The sequence below is a fragment of the Rhamphochromis longiceps genome, linkage group LG13, assembly GCF_057381845.1.
Source record: "Rhamphochromis longiceps isolate RC_006_pf linkage group LG13, R_longiceps_female_GT1.1, whole genome shotgun sequence".
NCBI lineage: Eukaryota > Metazoa > Chordata > Actinopteri > Cichliformes > Cichlidae > Rhamphochromis > Rhamphochromis longiceps.
Genome location: NC_140569.1, coordinates 26,240,927 through 26,260,009, shown reverse-complemented (window position 1 = coordinate 26,260,009; position 19,083 = coordinate 26,240,927). Strand labels below are relative to the sequence as shown.

Here is a 19,083-nt window from a genome sequence, read left to right as displayed (position 1 = left end):
CGTTCCTTAACAACCACCAAAACAAATAAATAAATAGCAGCTAAAGTGAGATTTTGAATGTTTTCAGATTTGGACCCGAGCAGAGTTTGCAAAGGGAAAGGCGTGGTGACCCTAAGGGCCACTCTCGTCCACATCGATGATGAGGACTGCATCAGCGATGAGCCAAACGTCATCTCAACACCAAGTAAGTCAGGACAGCTGCCACAGTTGTTTCGTAACAGCTCTCCACATGATGAAGAGAATATTAAGAGGTTAGCAAGAATAACATGGCCACGTGTGTGTGGTGGTGGGGGACCAGGAGCACATCCGTGTAAAATGTGGACAGAGGATGTCAGTTTGGCCGTAATTTAACGGGCGTTTCGTCATGTTTGTCAGCATTTCAAGTGTTTTTGCAGGATTATATAACTACTCACGTTTTAAAGTGTATGCTCAGCTGGGCACGCTCAGAGCCGTGATGAAGGGCGACTGCTCATATTTTCATACAAGTGTCAAAGAGGTCTTTTGTTGTGGCCTGCCCACGCTGCACTTTGGAGCAGGCAGCCTTAACTGTGGGCTCGTTTGTTGTGCAGAGCGGAATGGAACCGGTCTGGAGGCTAGCCAAGGCTTTTGGGGAGATGCTTTAATTGTTGTAGAGTCTGAATATAAAGGCCAGTGGAACAAATGGCCTTAACAGCTAACTGAATAGGCACTTTGTTCTTGTGACAAAGTTCAGAGATTGTGGGAGAATCCTTCTTCTTTTTTTTCTGGGGATATTAACAGCCCCATGCATGAAAACCACTAAGGAAAGCATTCACACCCTGCAGAATGAAATGGAGATTTATTTTATCTGCAATTATCTGTTATGATTTGCTGTCATAAGCTCGGTCAGAGAATTTACTTTTTAGCATCGTCCCCAGTGTTTTTGTTCTTGCCGCGCTGGCTGCCAAACTAAGAGAGTTTTGGACCCTTTTTAGGTGGCTGGACAAGCCAGATTAATGGAGACAGCTCTAAAGCAGGACTGGCTGAGGGTGGCAGCAATGACACAGCCGATTTACCTCCTGTAAACAACACTCTGTGCCAGGTACGTTTACTTCCACCCCATTTAACACACGATCTTGGTTTGATTTTATGAGCACTGATTGATCTTGTTATTTTAGGGTGCTGGTTAGATGTCTTTTTTTTCTTCTTGTTTTTATTACAGGACAGTTTTTCTTTCTCTTGACTTGTAAACTTGTATCTTCTGTCACTTTCAGAACAATTCATCTGAGAGCATAAAAGAAAATCAAGCTCCGTTCTCCACTGACATTCAGAACTCGGTGACATCGACTCCCAGCTCTGTTTATCCCTGCACCAGCATAGTTAACCCCACCATAGTCCTGCTACAACACAACAGAGGTGAGCACACCTGTCTGTAGGTTGGGGGCGACAGATATTAAGAAGCTTAAAATTGCTTGTGTGCCCTTTTAGGGAAGCTTGGTGATATTAAGTCATATATATGTCACTCAGACCCACTGAATGTTGCACTGGAGCACCGGCATGTCAGATCAAAAACACACATGCAGAGGGACCAGCTGCCAAAACACAGAATAACCTCAGCTTACAGTTCAGGCACTGGTTGTGTTGCTTTTCTGCTTATCACTCCGCTACATCTTTACTTAGCGAGTAGATGTTTTCTGCTGTGTCTCACATGGAACATTTAACGGTGTTGTTGTCTCTGTCCGCGTTACATGTATAACAACTGCTTTCACACATCACTGCTGAGTCACGTTTTACTTGCCATGTCTCTGTCCGTGTTTGTTTCACAACAGAACAGCAAAAGCAGCTTTCTCATTCTGAAGGTACGCACTGAGGTCTTGTTGATGTCTACAACATATAACACTTTTTTTTTTCATTCGTTCGACTGCTCGCAGAAGTGCTGCTTTTATTAAAGCGCAACACCTTTTTCATTTCTCGACTGAACCATCTGTGTGCTCACCACCCCCCTTTTCCCGGTTTCATGACTAACTTTTGTTTGTTAGTTTGATACAAGCGTCATGAAGTAATAAGTCAAGATACTGGCGCCAACATGTTACCATTTTTGGGAACGCAGTACGATGCTCAGGTTATACAGAACACATTTCATTTCCTTTTTGTTTGATGCTGTTTTTCTTTTGTGTTGCTTCTTATCAAACCTGGGATTTTAATCTTAGACTTTATTGTTCCCGTCACCAGTGGGTTACATGGAAAAATTACTGATTAGCATGAACTTGAGTTTTGTAGGCCGGCTTCTGTTCTTTCATTTATTTACTTGACATTGGACAGACCTTATCCTTATCATTTAAATCCAAGTGTGTGTGACTGAGCCTGTCGTACCACTGAGAAGTCATGTAGAAAACAAAGACAATATACTTTCTGATATTTGTCATGTATTTTATGTAAAAGGGGCATGAAAGGCAGTATACCCAAAATGCATTGTGTAGCTTACTAGGATGAGCTGGTGACCCATATTCCAAAGACATTTTTCATCTGGATTGCTGGAAATACACTGGTGGCACTATTATTAAGAGTCTCCCTGTTAAGTTAAAAGTTGAGTTTATTAGCAGTAGAAAACACACGTAGCCAGCTCAGTAAACTGAGCTACAGGCTTACTCTGCTTGGTAGAGCGGTATTAATATCTGAATCACTTCACTGAGTGAAGTATCCCAGTAAGTAATGGTGGTTTCCCAGCATAAACAATAAATGGGTGGTGGAAGTAACTTAAGTAAATAATGTACTGCATCTGAAATGTTCTGAAAAGTTATTTCTTGCACAAATTTTATATAATCTCTCTTCATGCTTCTTGGTTGCTTGTGCTGCCATATCACTGGAAATGTGTTGTGAGCTTAGCTTTCTTTTAGCTTATTTTTCTTGTGCTTCACAGACCCAACCCCAGAAAGGGACAAAAGCCCCGAATCCAGAAGTGAAACTGTCAGTCCAGTCCCTGAAATGGACGGGAAGAGGCAGCGGCTATCACTGCACTCCCCTGTGCTGAGTCCTCTCAACAAGCCCATTGTGCCTGTACGGGTGAGCGATTAAACCAGCTGTCGAATGAAGACTAATCGACTCTCTGTAAATGTTTATTAATGGGTGCTTTGTTTAGATAACACATGAGTGATTAATGCTACAGTAAAAGAGGTATTTACACAAAAAGCATGACCACATGTCATGTTTTTGATGTGATTATTATTTTTATTTTTATTAATCGTTGTAATAAATATAATATATAGTCCTCTAATCACACTCATAGCAGGTGTGTGTTACTAATAGCACTCTCACATTTAGGTGTCAGCTTCACAATAGCACTGCATCAGAATTAACGTTAAATGAGATGCTGTCATTCTCATTTGTTGCACTTTATTAAATGAAACAAAATGCTCTGAGAAACTCAGACAGGGGAACGTCTTCCTGCTCGAAAAGGATGCAGATGATGCTCTTCTGAAATTCTCATTGACTGGTTGTGAATTAATTGTTCCCACACTGTAATTTCAGAACACTGAAAAGTCCAAAGACTGGTATAAGACAATGTTCAAACAGATTCACAAAATACCTGGTAAGTCGTTTCTTTTTTTCTACTCTGTGTTGTTTCTCTGTTTGATCAGTTTTGCCTGGTCTGTTTCTGTCCCTGTGTGTCTTTATATATGTGTCTCTGTGTTATGTCATGCTGTCCTCTGTCTCTCCATCATTGTGCATAGAGCCTATTGAGGAAAACCCTTACCGTCCCACCTACATATTCCCTGAGAGCTATGAGATTCAGGTGAAATCGAAAGGTATCTGATGGCAGTAACTCCACTCTCGTTGGCTTTACTAATCTGCAGCCATCTTGGACCCTCTTAAATACTTCAGCTGTGTTTAATCTTTGCGCTAGTACCTACTCGCCTCGAAACGACCGAGCTCGAAGATGCAGAAAGGCTTTAATGTAATCTTTTCTGACATGTGTTTCTTAACAGTCACTATTACAGTAATCTTTAAATACACCGCAAGGTTCGTGCAGAACTCCTGATCACAGAACGAATCTGTTTGCATCTAATACTGTGCAAAAGTCTGGTGCCACCCCTTGTTTCGTGGAAGTGTAGAATATATAAGGAAAAAATAGAGTTTGTACAGTTCTAACAAACTTGAAAGTCACTATTTGGTTTGACCACCTTTATTTTTCAACACAGCCTGAACTCTTTTTGCGAAGTTTTCTAGTAATTTCTGTAAGTACTCTTTAATAATAGTTCTCCGGGCTTCTTGAAGCTCAGTCACAGCTCTTCTTTGGATTCTGGCTGCCTTTTGTTCTGTTCTCAGTCAAGATGATCCCACATGGATTCAGTAATGTTGAGGTCCAGGCATTGGGGAGGCCAATCCACGATTGAATGTGTTCCTGATTGTGTGTTTTTTTCTGCCCAGGTGTGCTTTTACTGCATTGGCAGTGTGTTTGTGATCACTGTCATGCTGAAAAACAAAGCTGTTGCCAATCAGATGCATTCTAGATGTTATTGCATTGTAAAAGGAGCTTGCAAAGAAAAGTGTCTGGTCTTCTTTAAGTTGCTTGAAGACGTTTCACCTCTCATCCGAGAAGCTTTTTCAGTTCTAAGGTCAAATGGCAGAACATTGGTATCCTCAAAAGAGCGTCCTTTATCCTTAAGATGCAGATGGACTGCTGAGTCTTGGCCTGTGGAGGTGGCTCTTCGAAGCCAATGTTCACATTTTGGACAGAGAGGACAGATGGTTTGAAAGAGGAGTGAAAGAAGCCATCTATGTCCACTGTGAGCGACCATCTTTGAACAGAGGCGGGGGTTTACGACACCAACTGTCTGCCATCTATAATCCAGTTTTGAGATCCCTCTCCAGACGACTTAACGCCCACTCACATCCTGGGCCATCTGACCTCAGGAAATCGCATGATAAGGTGGGGCCAGGTTTCACAATGAGCTCCCCTGAAACCCTGGCTGATTGGGACCCACACCCAGTTTCACACCTTGGCTCAGGTGATTAGAGGATCATCAGGGGGTCCTTTTGTCCCTCTGTGGGGGGAAACTCCCACTGGGTTTAAATCTGGGACTCTCCGCCATTTGACCTTAAAACTGAAGAAGCTTCTCGGATGGGAGGTGAAACATCTTCAAGCAACTTAAAGAAGTCCAGACGCTTTTCTTTGCAAGCTCCTTTGACTACGATGACCTGGATGACTGAGAACCTTCACAGACATATTGCATTGTAAACCAAAATCTGATGATGCTTTTCTGTGTATATAATTTCATCGATTTTCATCTTCAGTATCCCAACTGAAATGCAACACCAAACCATGACAGAGCCTCCGTTATGTTTTACAGATGTCTGTAAAGACTCACTGTTGTCCCTCTCTCCTGACCTCTCCTGTACATACTAATGAACCACGAATTTCACATTTGTATTCATTACTCTGTAAGACCTGTAGCCACTGATTTCCAGTCCAGGTTTTGTGTAATTTGACATATCTTATCCTTTTCTTCCTTAAGAATGGCTTCTTGATACTCGCTCTTCCACAAAGACCATTTCTGATGAGGCTTCAATGAAAGGTAGATGGATCAAGTTAAGGGCCGGATGCACCTCTTAGGTCCTGTGTCAGATCTTTGCTGGATTTTTTCCAATTTCTTAAGTACATGACTTTCAGATGCTGTTCGTTTGCTGTATGTAGCTTTTTGGGCTTTTTTTTTTTTCTTTTGTCCTCAATTTTTCCAATTTCCTCACATTTTTTTAAGGACATGCTGCAATGCCGAGACACGCTGCTGGTAACAAAGTGACTAAAAATTCAGTTTAAAAATTGATTCTTTGCTGAGTCGTTTGTCATTTGTAAAAACAACACAGGTTCAGCCCTTGTTAGGCGCCTGGTGCTTAAATGATTCATAGGTTAGTGTGGCTTAAAAAAACATTTCTCTGAAAATGGTCAGGTACAAGAACTTGTCATGGTCCTGGGCCATGTTGGCCCAGTATTCTTAGTTTTTATGTGTTTTTGTATTTTGTTCCCTATTTAAGATAAGATAAGATAGAACTTTATTAATCCCTCGGGTGGGTTCCTCTGGGAAATTCGATTTCCAAAAAAAGCACAGCAACGACCGAAGTTACAGTTACAGAATTGTTATATATATATATACACACACACACACACACACACACACACACACACACACACACACACACACACACACACACACACACATATATAAATACAGAAACAAATATAAATAAAATATACAAAGGGGATAAATAGAATAAATAGGAATAAAAAAATAAAAATACAAGTGAATTGCACATTTCAAGTATTAAATGGCCTGTATTTATATAGCGCTTTACTAGTCCCTAAGGACCCCAAAGCGCTTTACATATCCAGTCATCCACCCATTCACACACACATTCACACACTGGTGATGGTAAGCTACATTGTAGCCACAGCCACCCTGGGGCGCACTGACAGAGGCGAGGCTGCCGGACACTGGCGCCACCGGGCCCTCTGACCACCACCAGTAGGCAACGGGTGAAGTGTCTTGCCCAAGGACACAACGACCGAGACTGTATTGAGTCTATTGCACTGTTGACTATTTACAAAAGTATTGCACAAGGTATTGTACAGTGAGGTGAAGAGGCACTACATTTATGCCTTGGTTCCTAGGTTATTTAGTTAAGATGTTCCTTATTTGGTTACCTCCTGTGTGCCCCTGTGTATCTGTGAGCCCTCGTCTCTCCTTGTGTTTTATTCCATGTTTTCCCCAGCCTGTTATGTCTGTGTTCTCCCCGTGCTCTCTCTCCTCCTGTCTGAACCTCTGTGTACTTCCTGTTTTACTTTGACAGTCTCTCGTCAGTATGCGTCATGTTGTGTTCGCTCCTGCCCTGTCTCGTTATGATTATCTGTGTCAGCTGTGTTCCCCGTGTGCTCCCACTTCCCTCGTTAACCCTCTGTGTATTTATGTGCATGTCTCCATCAGGTCAGTGTCGTGTCGTCAATGTCTTCTCCCCGAACCTGTGTGTTTTTCTGTGTTCCCACGGTCTTCTGTTAGTATTCCCAGTTTAGTGTGAAACCTGCAATAAAGCAGTGATTTTGAGTTCAGTTCCTGCCTCTGTGAGTTTTGCGTTTGGGTCCTCATCTGCCTCCACACAGCCGGTTCATGACAGAACTGGACTGAAGTGAAAAAGAATACACGGAGAACTATTCCTCAAAGCTACTTAAAGAACAATATGAAGAAATGAGGGGTGGCACAACACTTTTGGACAATACTGTATGCTGTGGCATAACACAGTAGGAAAACGACAGGTGTAAATAACAAAATTATATAATGAGTGATACTTTTTATGCATAATTATCAAAAAATCCTACTTCAGGAGTGAAATAAAAATAACTAAATTCTGAGTTTTATTACAATTATTGAAACAATCATTGATTAAAGAAAAGGTTATCTCATCTACTGAAGTGTTATGATCATCCCCTGAATAATATACTATTTCCAGTTGATGCATGGATGATGCACGACGCCTTCAAGTGTATTTTTCCTTTTATATCAGAAAAATGTAATAATATTGTCATGTTCTTTTTTTTCTGTTAACCATCTATTACTACAAATTTCAGGCTGTAATCTTTTTTTTTAATATTTTGTAGATGCTTATTCTGACTTTTCTGCAATAAGGCATCTTTTGCATTATTTCCACTACTAGGTGCTGCTGTAGTCCTACATTAAGGTTTTTAGTCTGCTACCCAGAGTTGAATCTATGCAAGATCTCATAATAATACTCTACTAACCAGTGTTTAGGTTGAAGCACTAGATGGTTAAGGTAGAGTCTGGCTCATAGTTTTGGTTTTGGATTTGCACATCTAGCCACCACAGCAAGGTTTTAGGTCAAATGAAAGGAGATGCTCAGTGATCAACGTAGATGTGTAGCTGTGACTCTTACCAGAGCTCTCTGACTGTGACAGTTCTGGCTCTGTGGCTCTACAGTGCATTACTCAGTCAGACCCTCAGTGCTCATCGATGCTTGGATCCCCTTTTAGCTCAGTAATGCTTCCCTTGAAGTGCTTTGATTTGACACTCTTTGCCTGTGTTTGGTCTAATGGAAGTTGTGAGGCAAGGGAAAAAGCAGGAAAAGAGTGTCTTCAGTGTCTTCTGAATTATTTAATACTGTGCTATATTCATTGCTTTTTAAGTAAGAAAGACAGCAAGAGATAAAATTAATAATAAATCACTTTTTATTGCTGTACTTTCCTCTTTCAGATGATGGTCCTACCCCCTTTGGTTACTTGGAAGAAGGTGAGTCTGGGATAAGTAGCTGTAGGAGTTCAACCAAAATAATGTTCTAAATTTGGAGGCACTATTTACACAGTGCAAGTATTGAGGTATTTATGTTCCTATTTCCAGTGAGAGCAGTCCCACGCTCAAAAAGTGAGAATGAGGTTGATTCAAGAGGCTGCTCGATGCCAGTGCCAATGCGGTCGTCTTCCCTCAAACCCTCTGCCAAAAGGTCAGCATCTTCCATCTGCCCCAGTCCAAAGAGAAGATGTTTGCTTTGATACTTAACACACAGCACAGTTCTGTTTGTGTTTGTTAGAAGAAGAAGCTGTTCACAGTTCGGAATACTTCAAATACTGAAATACTGCCTGTGTTTACCTACAGAGTTAGTAAGTGTAGATAAGCAGGGCTTACTGTAGTGGAGCAAAAAATCTATTTATTCCCTGACTTTGAAAATCTAAGCATGCTTTGTTCCCATTGGCTTCCACCACTGTGTCCTCTAGTTTTTTGCTTGAAGTATGATTAGTGTCAACCTTCCACACCGCATGTCAGCACAGACAAAGGCCTGCCTCTGCACTCAGAGACGTGAGTGATGGAGTGATGAAGGCAGACAGGTGATAGAGGATAAAGTGTTGCCCACAAAAGCTGCAGATGACATGTTGAGGACTGACCTTCCTTGTTCCTTGGTGTTTGTGGATGAAGCCCTGCGCTCCTAAACGCGTCGTTATCAGTGCTGCTGAAACGTCCCGCGTTGTTCTTGATGCTCATCAAAGAGGGCATGCTTTTTGTTTGCCCTATTTTTTTTTCTGTTTTTCTGAATAGTCATTTTATACTTGACTGTCTGTTAAGAAATTCTCCCAGGAAATGCTGCGCTCTGTTTTTTGTTACCAGGTCCAATCTAGTTTATCTAATCAAATTACTCATTTGGCTCAACTGTGAATTGAATTTTCTGTCCTATCATCATTAGACGCAGAGGAGGAGGACAGGGAGGCAGGCATAATGAGGGCGGACGTCATATATGAATCGTAAAAAAAAAAGATATCTTAGCCTGTGCTGGTTGCTATGGAGACTACTTGATAAGGATTGGCTGTCTTCGATCTCACACCCCACCCTTCCCCAATTCCCGCCTCTCTTCACAGGAATGAGTGGGAGCCCCCAGATAAAAAGGTAGACACCAGGAAGTACCGCGCCGAGCCCAAGAGCATCTTTGAGTACGAGCCGGGGAAATCATCGGTGCTGAAGCTGGAGAGAACGGTATGCTAGCCTCCTGCCTGTTTCTCCCCCGCCCTCTCTCTTTCCCTTCCTCTCTCTGCCTTTGTGTTTTCATGTCGTGTGAGCTATTCCACACTCCACCCATCATGCGACCCCCGCACCCCCACCACCTCCACTGTGTCTAAGCTCCTGAGTGGCAGCTTCACTAACGGCTCGGCAGGCGACGTATGTGTAGCCACTACATTCCTTAAGGGTGTCCTGTTGCGGTGACAGACGATCCTGTTTGGAAGCAAGCGGAGTAGTATCACTTACAACTTAAGGATAGCCATTGTCTTCCTGTGTTCAGTTTAAGGTTATTGGGCTGAATCGGCTCGTGAGAGCATCCCGAGAGTCCCTGCACAGACACTAAACATTGATCCTGTGTGTTTACTAGAGAGGAAATGCAATGCTCTCTGTCTTATGTTCATTTCTCACCTGGACACTTTGTGATGAGGAAATGATGCAGCATTACTCAGTGTCCTTGAGAGTTATCTTTTGTGTCTCATAAGATTCAGGTGGCTGTTTTTATATTTCCCTCTTACATAATATTGAGGACATGGGAATATTCGGTATTGTAATGAAGTACTTAGTTGGTTATGTAATTGCTGTCTGAAGCCCATTTACATCAAACTAGTAGATGTTTTTAGGCAAGATCTAGCCTGATTCTCCTAATGAATGCAGTGCCAACCAGTGCATTCATTAGGAGTGTGCTCCAATTCATCCCGGGACAGGGGTAAAATAATGAGCTCTGTTGTTTTTAATTACAAGCTCAAATTGTTATAATAGAAGAATGCGCTTGTTAATGGAGGTGGTCATTTTCCTTTCAGTCCATTCATGTTACACAAAGTTGTGTTGTTCTCCATATATGACTACATTTCTGCGGATCAAGAATGAGTATGCATGTATTGTTGGACATTATGTATCTGCTTGTTAATTAGATTAGAATAAAATTGATATGTAGTTCTTATTAAATAACAGCTTTGTGCCGGTAAAAGGCTTAAAGGACAGTTTTATATCCATTTGTATTTTATAGATAGTGTGTTATCTTTGGTCGCTGAAAGTGTTTTTCCTTTCTCCCTTCTAAAGTAGTAGACCCTGTGCACGAGAAAATGCTAACTTCCTGGTTTGAGACCGGATGTGGGGTTGTACATTTCCGGTAGCTTTACTTTGCGGTCAATCGCTACTGCGAAGATATACTCCACAATCATGTCCAAAACTCGAAAACGGAAAGATCGCGTTGAGTTACAAAGAGCAGAAGGTGGGAACACTCACCACTGTTGTGTCATAAAAAATCTAATGATCAACTTTGACGTTTAAAGAGTTTAGATCGATCAGTTGTTTACGTCACTCAACACAAGCAGAACTGCATTACAAAATCAGAAGACACATCGTCCACATTCAGAAGCACATCTCTGTATAGTGACTGGTCTTATGATTTAAACAGGAAAATGTTCAGCATTCAAACTACAGGTGAAGAATAGTCAAACCAGATGTTTCCCCCGTTATGTCGATATCAGCTAGTCAAGTACACACCTACACAGCATGTCAACAAACCGTGAAAAAAAGCCACACAAAAAATGAATGATTGCTGGTAAGGGTTTCTATACATTAGTATTTACGAAGGGTATGTTGTGACTTACCTTAACAATTACAGTGGTCTCTCGCTATAACGCGGTTCACCTTTCACCTCGCTGTTTTGCTGATTTTTAGTGCAAGTTTGCATGCTTTTGTTTTTTTTACGTCACATTGTGTCCTGCGTCCTGATCGCTGCAGACGAACTCCTCCGTGACGTCTCTCCTGTACAGTACAGAATCGCTGCATCGATCGCTAGCAGTGTGACTCCGAAGTGCAGTACTGTATGTCAACGATGTCGACGAAACGTTTTGCACCGTCAAAAAATAAAATTGGCTACTTGATTTCACCTATCGCTGGTTATTTTTAGAACATAACACCCGTGATAAACGAGGGACCGCTGTTTACAGATACTGAGAAATATAAAATTTGAATCCCTTTTCTCTTTTGCTCTGAGGCGTGGGGGAAAAAACATCGACAAGTCGATGAACATCATTTACAGATATATTGGGTAAATGCCCAAGACATCTATAGAAATGTAAATCGCCGCTTGATTCATTCATTTGCTAAACTTGTTTTGAACCATAAACAAGGCACGAATAGGACACCGGAAACAAAGCTCCCCACAGGAGTTTCCACACCGGAAGTAGCGTATGCTAAGTGCACATAGTCTATTGTATTTGAAAAGATGCAAAGTTGCATTTAGACATTCAGCAGAGGCTAACGATATGCTTCAGTGGTTAAATAAATGAGTAAATAATACTCAGAGTTAAAGTCATTTTCCTGTAAAATATCCTCTTTGTATTTCTCAGTGTTTTCTCTCTAAACTGGACCATAGCTTTACAGTGCAGACAGGGAAAACATCGCCAGCTGCTTGTAGTTGTACATACAGTTTGTGTATGTGAGTATTGTATTGTTGAAGGCATAATTTGACATTTTGGGCAACCTGTTGAATTGTTTTTTGCCAAGCCTTTAAATGACAAGATGTATACCACTCCATTTGTCAAAATATCTAGCTAAAGCTAGCAGGTTAGCATAGCACAAAGGATGAAAATGAGAGAAACAGCAACCCTGCTAACACTTATGAAACGAAATAACTTGTTACACTTGTGTTCACTGAATTTAAAGTGTCAGAAATGACTTCTTTACTTTTTAAACAGCAGTTTCCTGGGGTCTCTTACTGTCTGTTTCCCGCCTTTGTGCTAAGCTAAGTGACCTGTCTGCTAGCTATTGCTTTATAACAATCTTCTCATTTTCTGCTTACCAAGAAAGTAAATTAGTAGCCTTCTAAGATCTTTCCTGAACTATTCAAATATCAACTTCAAAACAATACAAATCATATCTTTAATTTATTTGAGAGCACCTACAGCGTTGCTTGAAAATTGTCCTGTTGGTTAGAAACTGGCTCAGTCAAGTCAATGTTATGGGCTCATTTCCTCGGTGTGTATATTCTGTGCTGTCTGAACTGTCTTCTCTTTGTCTTTCTCCTCCTCTTGTTACCATGCCCCTAGACTCAGGATGTAAGTCCAGAAGATGTAGATTTAGAGAATGAGCCTTGGTATAAATTCTTTTCAGAGATGGAGTTTGACAAAGCGGTAAGTGACTGCTGTCTTCAGACTTGACAGCATGTTGTATTATATTTCTATTGCATGTGATAACATCCATGTTCAAATATTGTCTAAACAAACTGTATGTCTGTAAGGACTACGTCAGTTTCTCATCCCTCTTTTATTTTTTTCCCTGATCGTCCTATATTAAAACAGTTATATGGTAATGTGTGAGAGGACTTTTTCTTTCCTCTTATACTAAAATTACTGTCATGTGTCACATCAATGTGGATTAATAATACCGATGACTGATAAGCTTTAGTCCGTCTCTGTTCACTCCTCTTAGACTTTTTATATTCGCTTTTAAATTTCTAAAAATAATCAACATGTATAATTACCAATCAGGATCAAACTTTCCAAAGGACTTTATATAGCTACTGTCATCCTTGATTATCATATCATACACAGGACTTTTTCCTCAGGTGCATCTAAAATAGAAACAATCTATTTTTGTTCCTCTTTTAACAAAAAACGAGCATCTCAGCTTTTTATTTGCACCTGTGAGGCAGAGTGAGCATATTCTATTCAGACAGCAGAAAACAGTGGCCTTTATCCATGTGCAATTTCGATTAATAGTGTTTAAAAGTTCTGATTATTGATTGGGATCTTTTGATGTTTTGTGGAAGCACCCTGTTCTTCAATGTCTTAATCTCAGAACCCAAGAGAAATCCTTTGATGTGCATCCTGCCAACTAGCATACATGTCATAAGCCAGAGGCCTGGACTGGCTGATTCAGACAGAAGTCACTCTTCACTTGGAGAGGCTGCAGTCCAAACGAGCATCAGGTTCCAAGATAATCCCAGCCACTTCAGATAATAATTGCTGTTTGTCTGCTATCTTTACCAAAGGCGTGCAGGCAGTGATGAAGCAGTATACAGTGTCATGACAAATCCATGCCTCGGGCATTAGTTGGCACCAGACAAGTGTAGCGCTGGCTTCACACAAACAGATGTTGATTCTCCTCGCTCTCTGTCAGTCAGAGACACACCCTGGATCATATGAGGTGGCACCACTGGCTACGGCATGAGATCATGTCCTAGCATCAGCCAGACGTAGAGGCAGGCTCTCCTGTTCCGGGTTTGTGTATATGTGGAGGAGGTTTAGCGGTGGAGGCGGCCGTCTCTATCTCATGGCAGCCTGGATGTTTGCCAGATGAGCTCGGCTTGATGACTGGCTCCTGTTTAATGTCAAAGTCACTTCTAAAGCTGCACCTGGTATGCACAGCATTTGACCTTAAAGGGCCAGCCAGACACACTGGCTCATTGGAGTTTGATTGACATATCAGCAGTCACTTGGTATTACTGGATTAGAGATATGGAAGGAAGTCTCTAAAAATCTCAATTGTCTTCAGTTAGTTCTCTCTCTTTTTACTACTCCTAGAGTGCTGACAAGAAGAACCTCTAAGAAGAACTTTTAAGTCATTTTATATTATTAGGAAAAATGTTCCTAAATATAATAAAAGGTTTTTGATTCCTTGGTTTAAAACAAGGAATGGCCCTGCGACAGACTGGCGACCTGTCCAGGGTGTACCCTGCCTCTCGCCCTATGACAGCTGGGATAGGCTCCAGCGCCCCCCGCGACCCTGAAAAGGATAAGCGGAAGCGAATGGATGGATGGATGGATGGATGGATGGATGGATGGTTTAAAACAATTTGAAGTCCCTTTTTATACAACAAGGCTTTGTGTAAATTCTACTTTCAAATCGTTACTTGTCCACTAGTGGCCACTTCTAGTCACTAAGTAACAGTGACCTGTGTATGATTGCAGTGATGGCCCTCTTGATTAATAGTCACAAATTCAAGGTTCAACAAGAGCCGGAAAATGCATCCAGTGGCAGTCGTGGTCAAGCACTGGCTCATCGATATACATGTCTTGCGGGAACTGGAATTCCACACGTATCTCTGGTCAGGAAGAGCATTTTGGCCCCCTGTAACTGACATGGTGACTCCATCTGTCGAGCATATGCTGGCGTGAGGGCTGCTGCCACACTGTCTCAGCGCCGAGTTACATAGAGCCTCCCCCTATCACCTGACATATTCTAAAGGAGGCAACTCCGTAAGCCAGCCAGCTCATTGTGCTTTCATATTTAACCTATGTTATACACTTAACCTTTACCTTTAAGCATTTAGAGGAGGAGAGAAGAGGGGCGTGGAGGGCTATAACAGGCCATTCACAATGGGGAAGCTGTTTGTTTTCATGAGAGCATATCAACAGAAAACAAGGGGCTGGAAAGAATGGGATTCGTGTTACCATGACCCACTCACGATCGCTATTTTGAAAATGAACGCTGCCTACAGGAGTCTGAGCTCTGAGTAAACGGGGACACCTGTTAGGAAACATGCACATGAAATTCTGCAGAAATACTGTCATTGGTGTTCCACTGACTCACAGAGGCTTATATCCATGTCCATATAGAGCATTGGACCCTTTTCACAACATGTAGTTTCATCCTTTATGCATGTCTCTTCCTGTCAAACAATCTTCTTTTTTCCACTTTTATTTTACAAGCTGGATAAAAGCATTAGTCAGCTGTCACAAAATAATTGATGTTAAGTGATTTCAGTGTCGGATTAGTTTGAAAATGACCAGTTTCCACCTTTTATATAAAGAAAAGTTTACATAAACTGACACTAATCAGGCATCTTGTAAATAACCAGATTAAGATTCCATTCATTTACTCCAGATAAGCCCCGTGCTTGTTTCCTGTTTACTTTCCACTGATGCTGTGTGTGTGCGTGTGTGTGTAAGCCCAATTACCCTGGGGTGTCAGAGGACACCATCTTCTTCCTATCAGATACAAGGGGGGGATACAAGATGTGGTGGAGCAAGGAAGAGCCACTGATAATTCAGTGACACTTGTGTGTTCCCCAAGTCTACATGGAACATTTAGCTTTATAAATAGATCAGACTATAGACCTGCCAGCCCGATATGCCGTTCTTATAAAGACAGGCACTTATTCTGAAAGGTTATTAATGATCCTTCTGCCCTGGCAACTAAGTGTAAAGGCATGTTGTGGCAAATGAGCTGTTCAGAATGTTCCTTGTCTGGTCGTTGGTGTGGGAAGCGGACGCTAGGTCGTGCCACGGGGAAGTGGATGTGGCATTAACAGCAAGGCCGGGCTGGCTGGGGTAGGGATTGTGCAATCGTATTTGCAAACAACACTTGTGCTCTTATTCATAGTGCCCGTGTCACGTCTGTTATTTTTGCCTGCTGTGACGTCCGAAAAGAGGAAAGCAACAGAAACAGTGTGCTAAAATTAGTCTGCTGTAAACTATTCAAAATGTTGGTGCGACCATGCTGCATGAATGATCCCCCCCCAATACACCCACACCCATATGTTTTGGAGATAACAGCAGCTACTAAAAACAGCTACTCTTACATTTATTTAAACATTTCACTCGCTTTGTGCTTCACGTGGTGTTTCTTTTGTTTTTGCTCTCTGTCTTTATAACATAATTACCTGTTTCTTTTATAATATGTTGTTTCAGTGCATTTTTTTTTTCTTTGACAAGTGTGTGAGCTTGAATATTGAGCGTGTATATGTGTGTGTGTGTGTGTGTGTGTGTGTGTGCGTAATTTGGCCTTCTTGCACCACCAGCTGGTTAATTGTCCCTCGGTCTGGTCCAGTGATAATGAGAGCGACCCAATATCAGACAAAAGAGATGGCTTCACCGGGAGACAGCAGTTCATTGGCTGAGCCTGTGACAGCCCCCTCCACGCATGGGCGCCCCCTGACCGATGCACGCCCACCCACCGCCCCCCTCCCTTCCACTCTCTTTACTGCCGCTTGTTTCTCCAACTTGCATGCAGGCCAAAACACACGCTTGCTCCTCCATGCCAAGCCAGACCAGAGAAGCTCTGAAACCCGGGTGCTCGAGACAGAAACGGCAGAGCAGCGAGTGAACGACAGAGAGGAGGAGAAGAGAGAATCTGGCCACAGCTAATGCTGCTGCCTCTATTCTAGCTGGAGGAGACCTTCCTGTGGATCTATCAATGACTTCTTTGTTTGGTTTGTTGCAGAGTGCCCCCTCTTTCAGCCCCTTGGAAACAGCCTCCGACCTGCAGCAGTAGTAAGTCGATGCCTCTCCTCCTTATTTTAATGTTTGTGCGTCCTCCTTCCAGTGTGTAGATTATTATTTAAGTCATCTTATGGGTATAAATATCAATGAGAGATTTCTCCACCCTGGTGAGGTCGCCCGCCTACAACCGGGAGACTCCTGCTTCCTGAGGAGATCCTGTTAATAAGGCAAAAAGCCACCAGAACAGTGTGTCCTCTGTCCGTATTTCTTTTTTACGGGGGTGGTGGTTGTGGTGTCGAGACATGGCTGCTATGTGGGGATTTATTTAAAGACAGCAACCTGGATGTCACTGGGATAGAGGGAACTTGCCCAGCTGCTGCATAACTCAGAAAACCGTTATGTCCCTTCCAATGTGTGCACAGAACTAGGATGAGCAACTGGATTATGAGAGTTGACGTTAGCTCACATTAGGACAAAGCTTTTGATCATTTTAATTTTGTCTGGTGATACTGGCATGCTGTCTTTTCTGTTTGTGTAATAAAATGTTAGGAATTTAAGTATGAGTAATAGTCACTGTCATGCGCTTACAGTCCAGAAGTTTCCATCTGCTACAATCATTATGTCATCATGGCCAAGCATTTGCAAAAGACATTCGTACCCCGGCTTTTTAATCCACTGATTTGCTGTTAATTTGAAAGGAAGAAGTGGTTGATGAAAGCCGAGTGGAATTTCACTCACCCAAAGGTTTTCAAGGGAAACCTCAGCTCATAAACTGACTTCCTTCAAAGGCACATATGTTTATGGCAGTCCTCTTTTTTTTTTTTTTTTTTTTTTTGACTCTGTCTGAAGTTGAAGACTTTTCAAGAGCTGTGTGTTGCCCAAATAGCATCATTAGGCTCACGCTAAGCAAATTTGTGTATGTTTTGAGGCAGCACAGCACATGGGAGTGCGTCTTATTCTCTCAGAAATAGATTCATTAAAACTGATCTAATGAACGTACAAAAGAGAAATTTGTCATGATGGAGCAGTACGTACACAGTGACTTGCATTTCATGGAAATCCTCATCATTCCAGATAAATGTGTTACTGTTTTTAACCTGCAGGAAGTGTTGCTGCTTTTAAAGCGTCACAGTGGTGTCTGATTTTCCTTGAACCTTCCCTGGAGATTCTTCTTCTTCTAAATCTGGCATGGCTCCTGTACTGTACATTTCCTGGAGACCGTTTATGTGAATTCTTGCAAGTAAAGTAGAGCCAACGTGATTTTAATGGCTCTGTATAGCCAGCAGCGCACTTTTTTTTTTTTCTCTGACAGCTATGAAAGAGCTTCTTGTTGAGGTATTCGCAAGTATGTAAAACTTTGGCTTGGCAGCACTGCAGATGTTAAACACTATGGTTTGAATGGGTTTTTATATTACCAAGATGTTATTGGCGACTACGTCTCTTTAAACGGGAGGATTGTTTGTACAGAGAGAGAAGCAACATGAATAACACATGACAGCATGGGAAAGAGAGTTAACCTGAGAGTCTTACAGGTGCATGGCAGGGGCTGATGTACCATGTGGGAATGTTCGGAGAATATTTATAGAAATCTCTGCTGCTGGCCTCTCTAGAATGCCAAGATATCTGTTGTAGCCAGTGTCTTCTCTCAACATCAGCCTCCAAATTCAGCCTTTCTCTCTCCCTCTCTCGTTTAGCTTTTTTCTGTTTCTGGTTATTTCGTCTCCCACAAGTCTGCAAAGACAGGAATTACCTCAAGATATGCTAAATAAGAACCATATGGCAGCCCATTACCCAATTTGTGTGCCTTTGGCTATCATAAAAACATTCAACAACAGCTCTTGCTGAACGAAATTGACTGTGTTTAATTAGCTGTCTGCGTTCCTGTGATTTGCTGTCTAGCTCCTCAAGCAAGTCTGGACACAGCGAGGTGGAGAAGGACAGAGGATCATCTACTGATGAGCCTGTGGCTCCAGAATGTGACCGTCATGTTTACAAGAGTGTCCTAGAGGGCGGCGATATTCCCTTGCAAGGTCTACGGGCTCTAAACAAGCGCCCCGGCAGCTCCTCCTCCTCTAAAGGTAGGATAGCAGCTACTTCACATATGTGGCCAGTAAAAAAAGCAGGTGTGTGTATGTTTATGTATGTGGACATGGTAGACAGTTCAGCTGGCCTTTAAAGGCTTCTCCTGCCGAGACAGAACCAATCAGTTAGAGGCGGTGATGCTGGACCATTCAAATCATCAGACAGGGATACATCTGTTTCTGTTTACTTTTATGTCGGAATTCACACATTTTCCTTTGCTCCCAGACCACACAGCATTGGCCAATCACCTCACAGCATTCATTTCCCCCAGAAGCTTTTAATGCCATGGATGTTTTCATCAAGCGTGTACTGTATCTGCT

The 19,083-nt window shown here is 42.1% G+C and overlaps 1 protein-coding gene across 1 annotated transcript in view; it reads left to right on the top strand.

The window, feature by feature from the left end:
- Positions 1-19,083, top strand: part of sorbs1 (sorbin and SH3 domain containing 1) — a 42,614-nt gene that overhangs the window by 10,850 nt on the left and 12,681 nt on the right. The window contains exons 4-16 of the mRNA XM_085428746.1: positions 68-184; positions 954-1,060; positions 1,233-1,374; positions 2,879-3,021; positions 3,487-3,547; positions 3,690-3,764; positions 5,475-5,534; positions 8,217-8,252; positions 8,361-8,463; positions 9,371-9,485; positions 12,566-12,649; positions 16,683-16,732; positions 18,581-18,759. Of these exons, the coding sequence (XP_085284872.1) occupies positions 68-184; positions 954-1,060; positions 1,233-1,374; positions 2,879-3,021; positions 3,487-3,547; positions 3,690-3,764; positions 5,475-5,534; positions 8,217-8,252; positions 8,361-8,463; positions 9,371-9,485; positions 12,566-12,649; positions 16,683-16,732; positions 18,581-18,759 (1,272 nt within the window). The remainder of the gene's footprint in view (positions 1-67; positions 185-953; positions 1,061-1,232; positions 1,375-2,878; positions 3,022-3,486; positions 3,548-3,689; positions 3,765-5,474; positions 5,535-8,216; positions 8,253-8,360; positions 8,464-9,370; positions 9,486-12,565; positions 12,650-16,682; positions 16,733-18,580; positions 18,760-19,083) is intronic.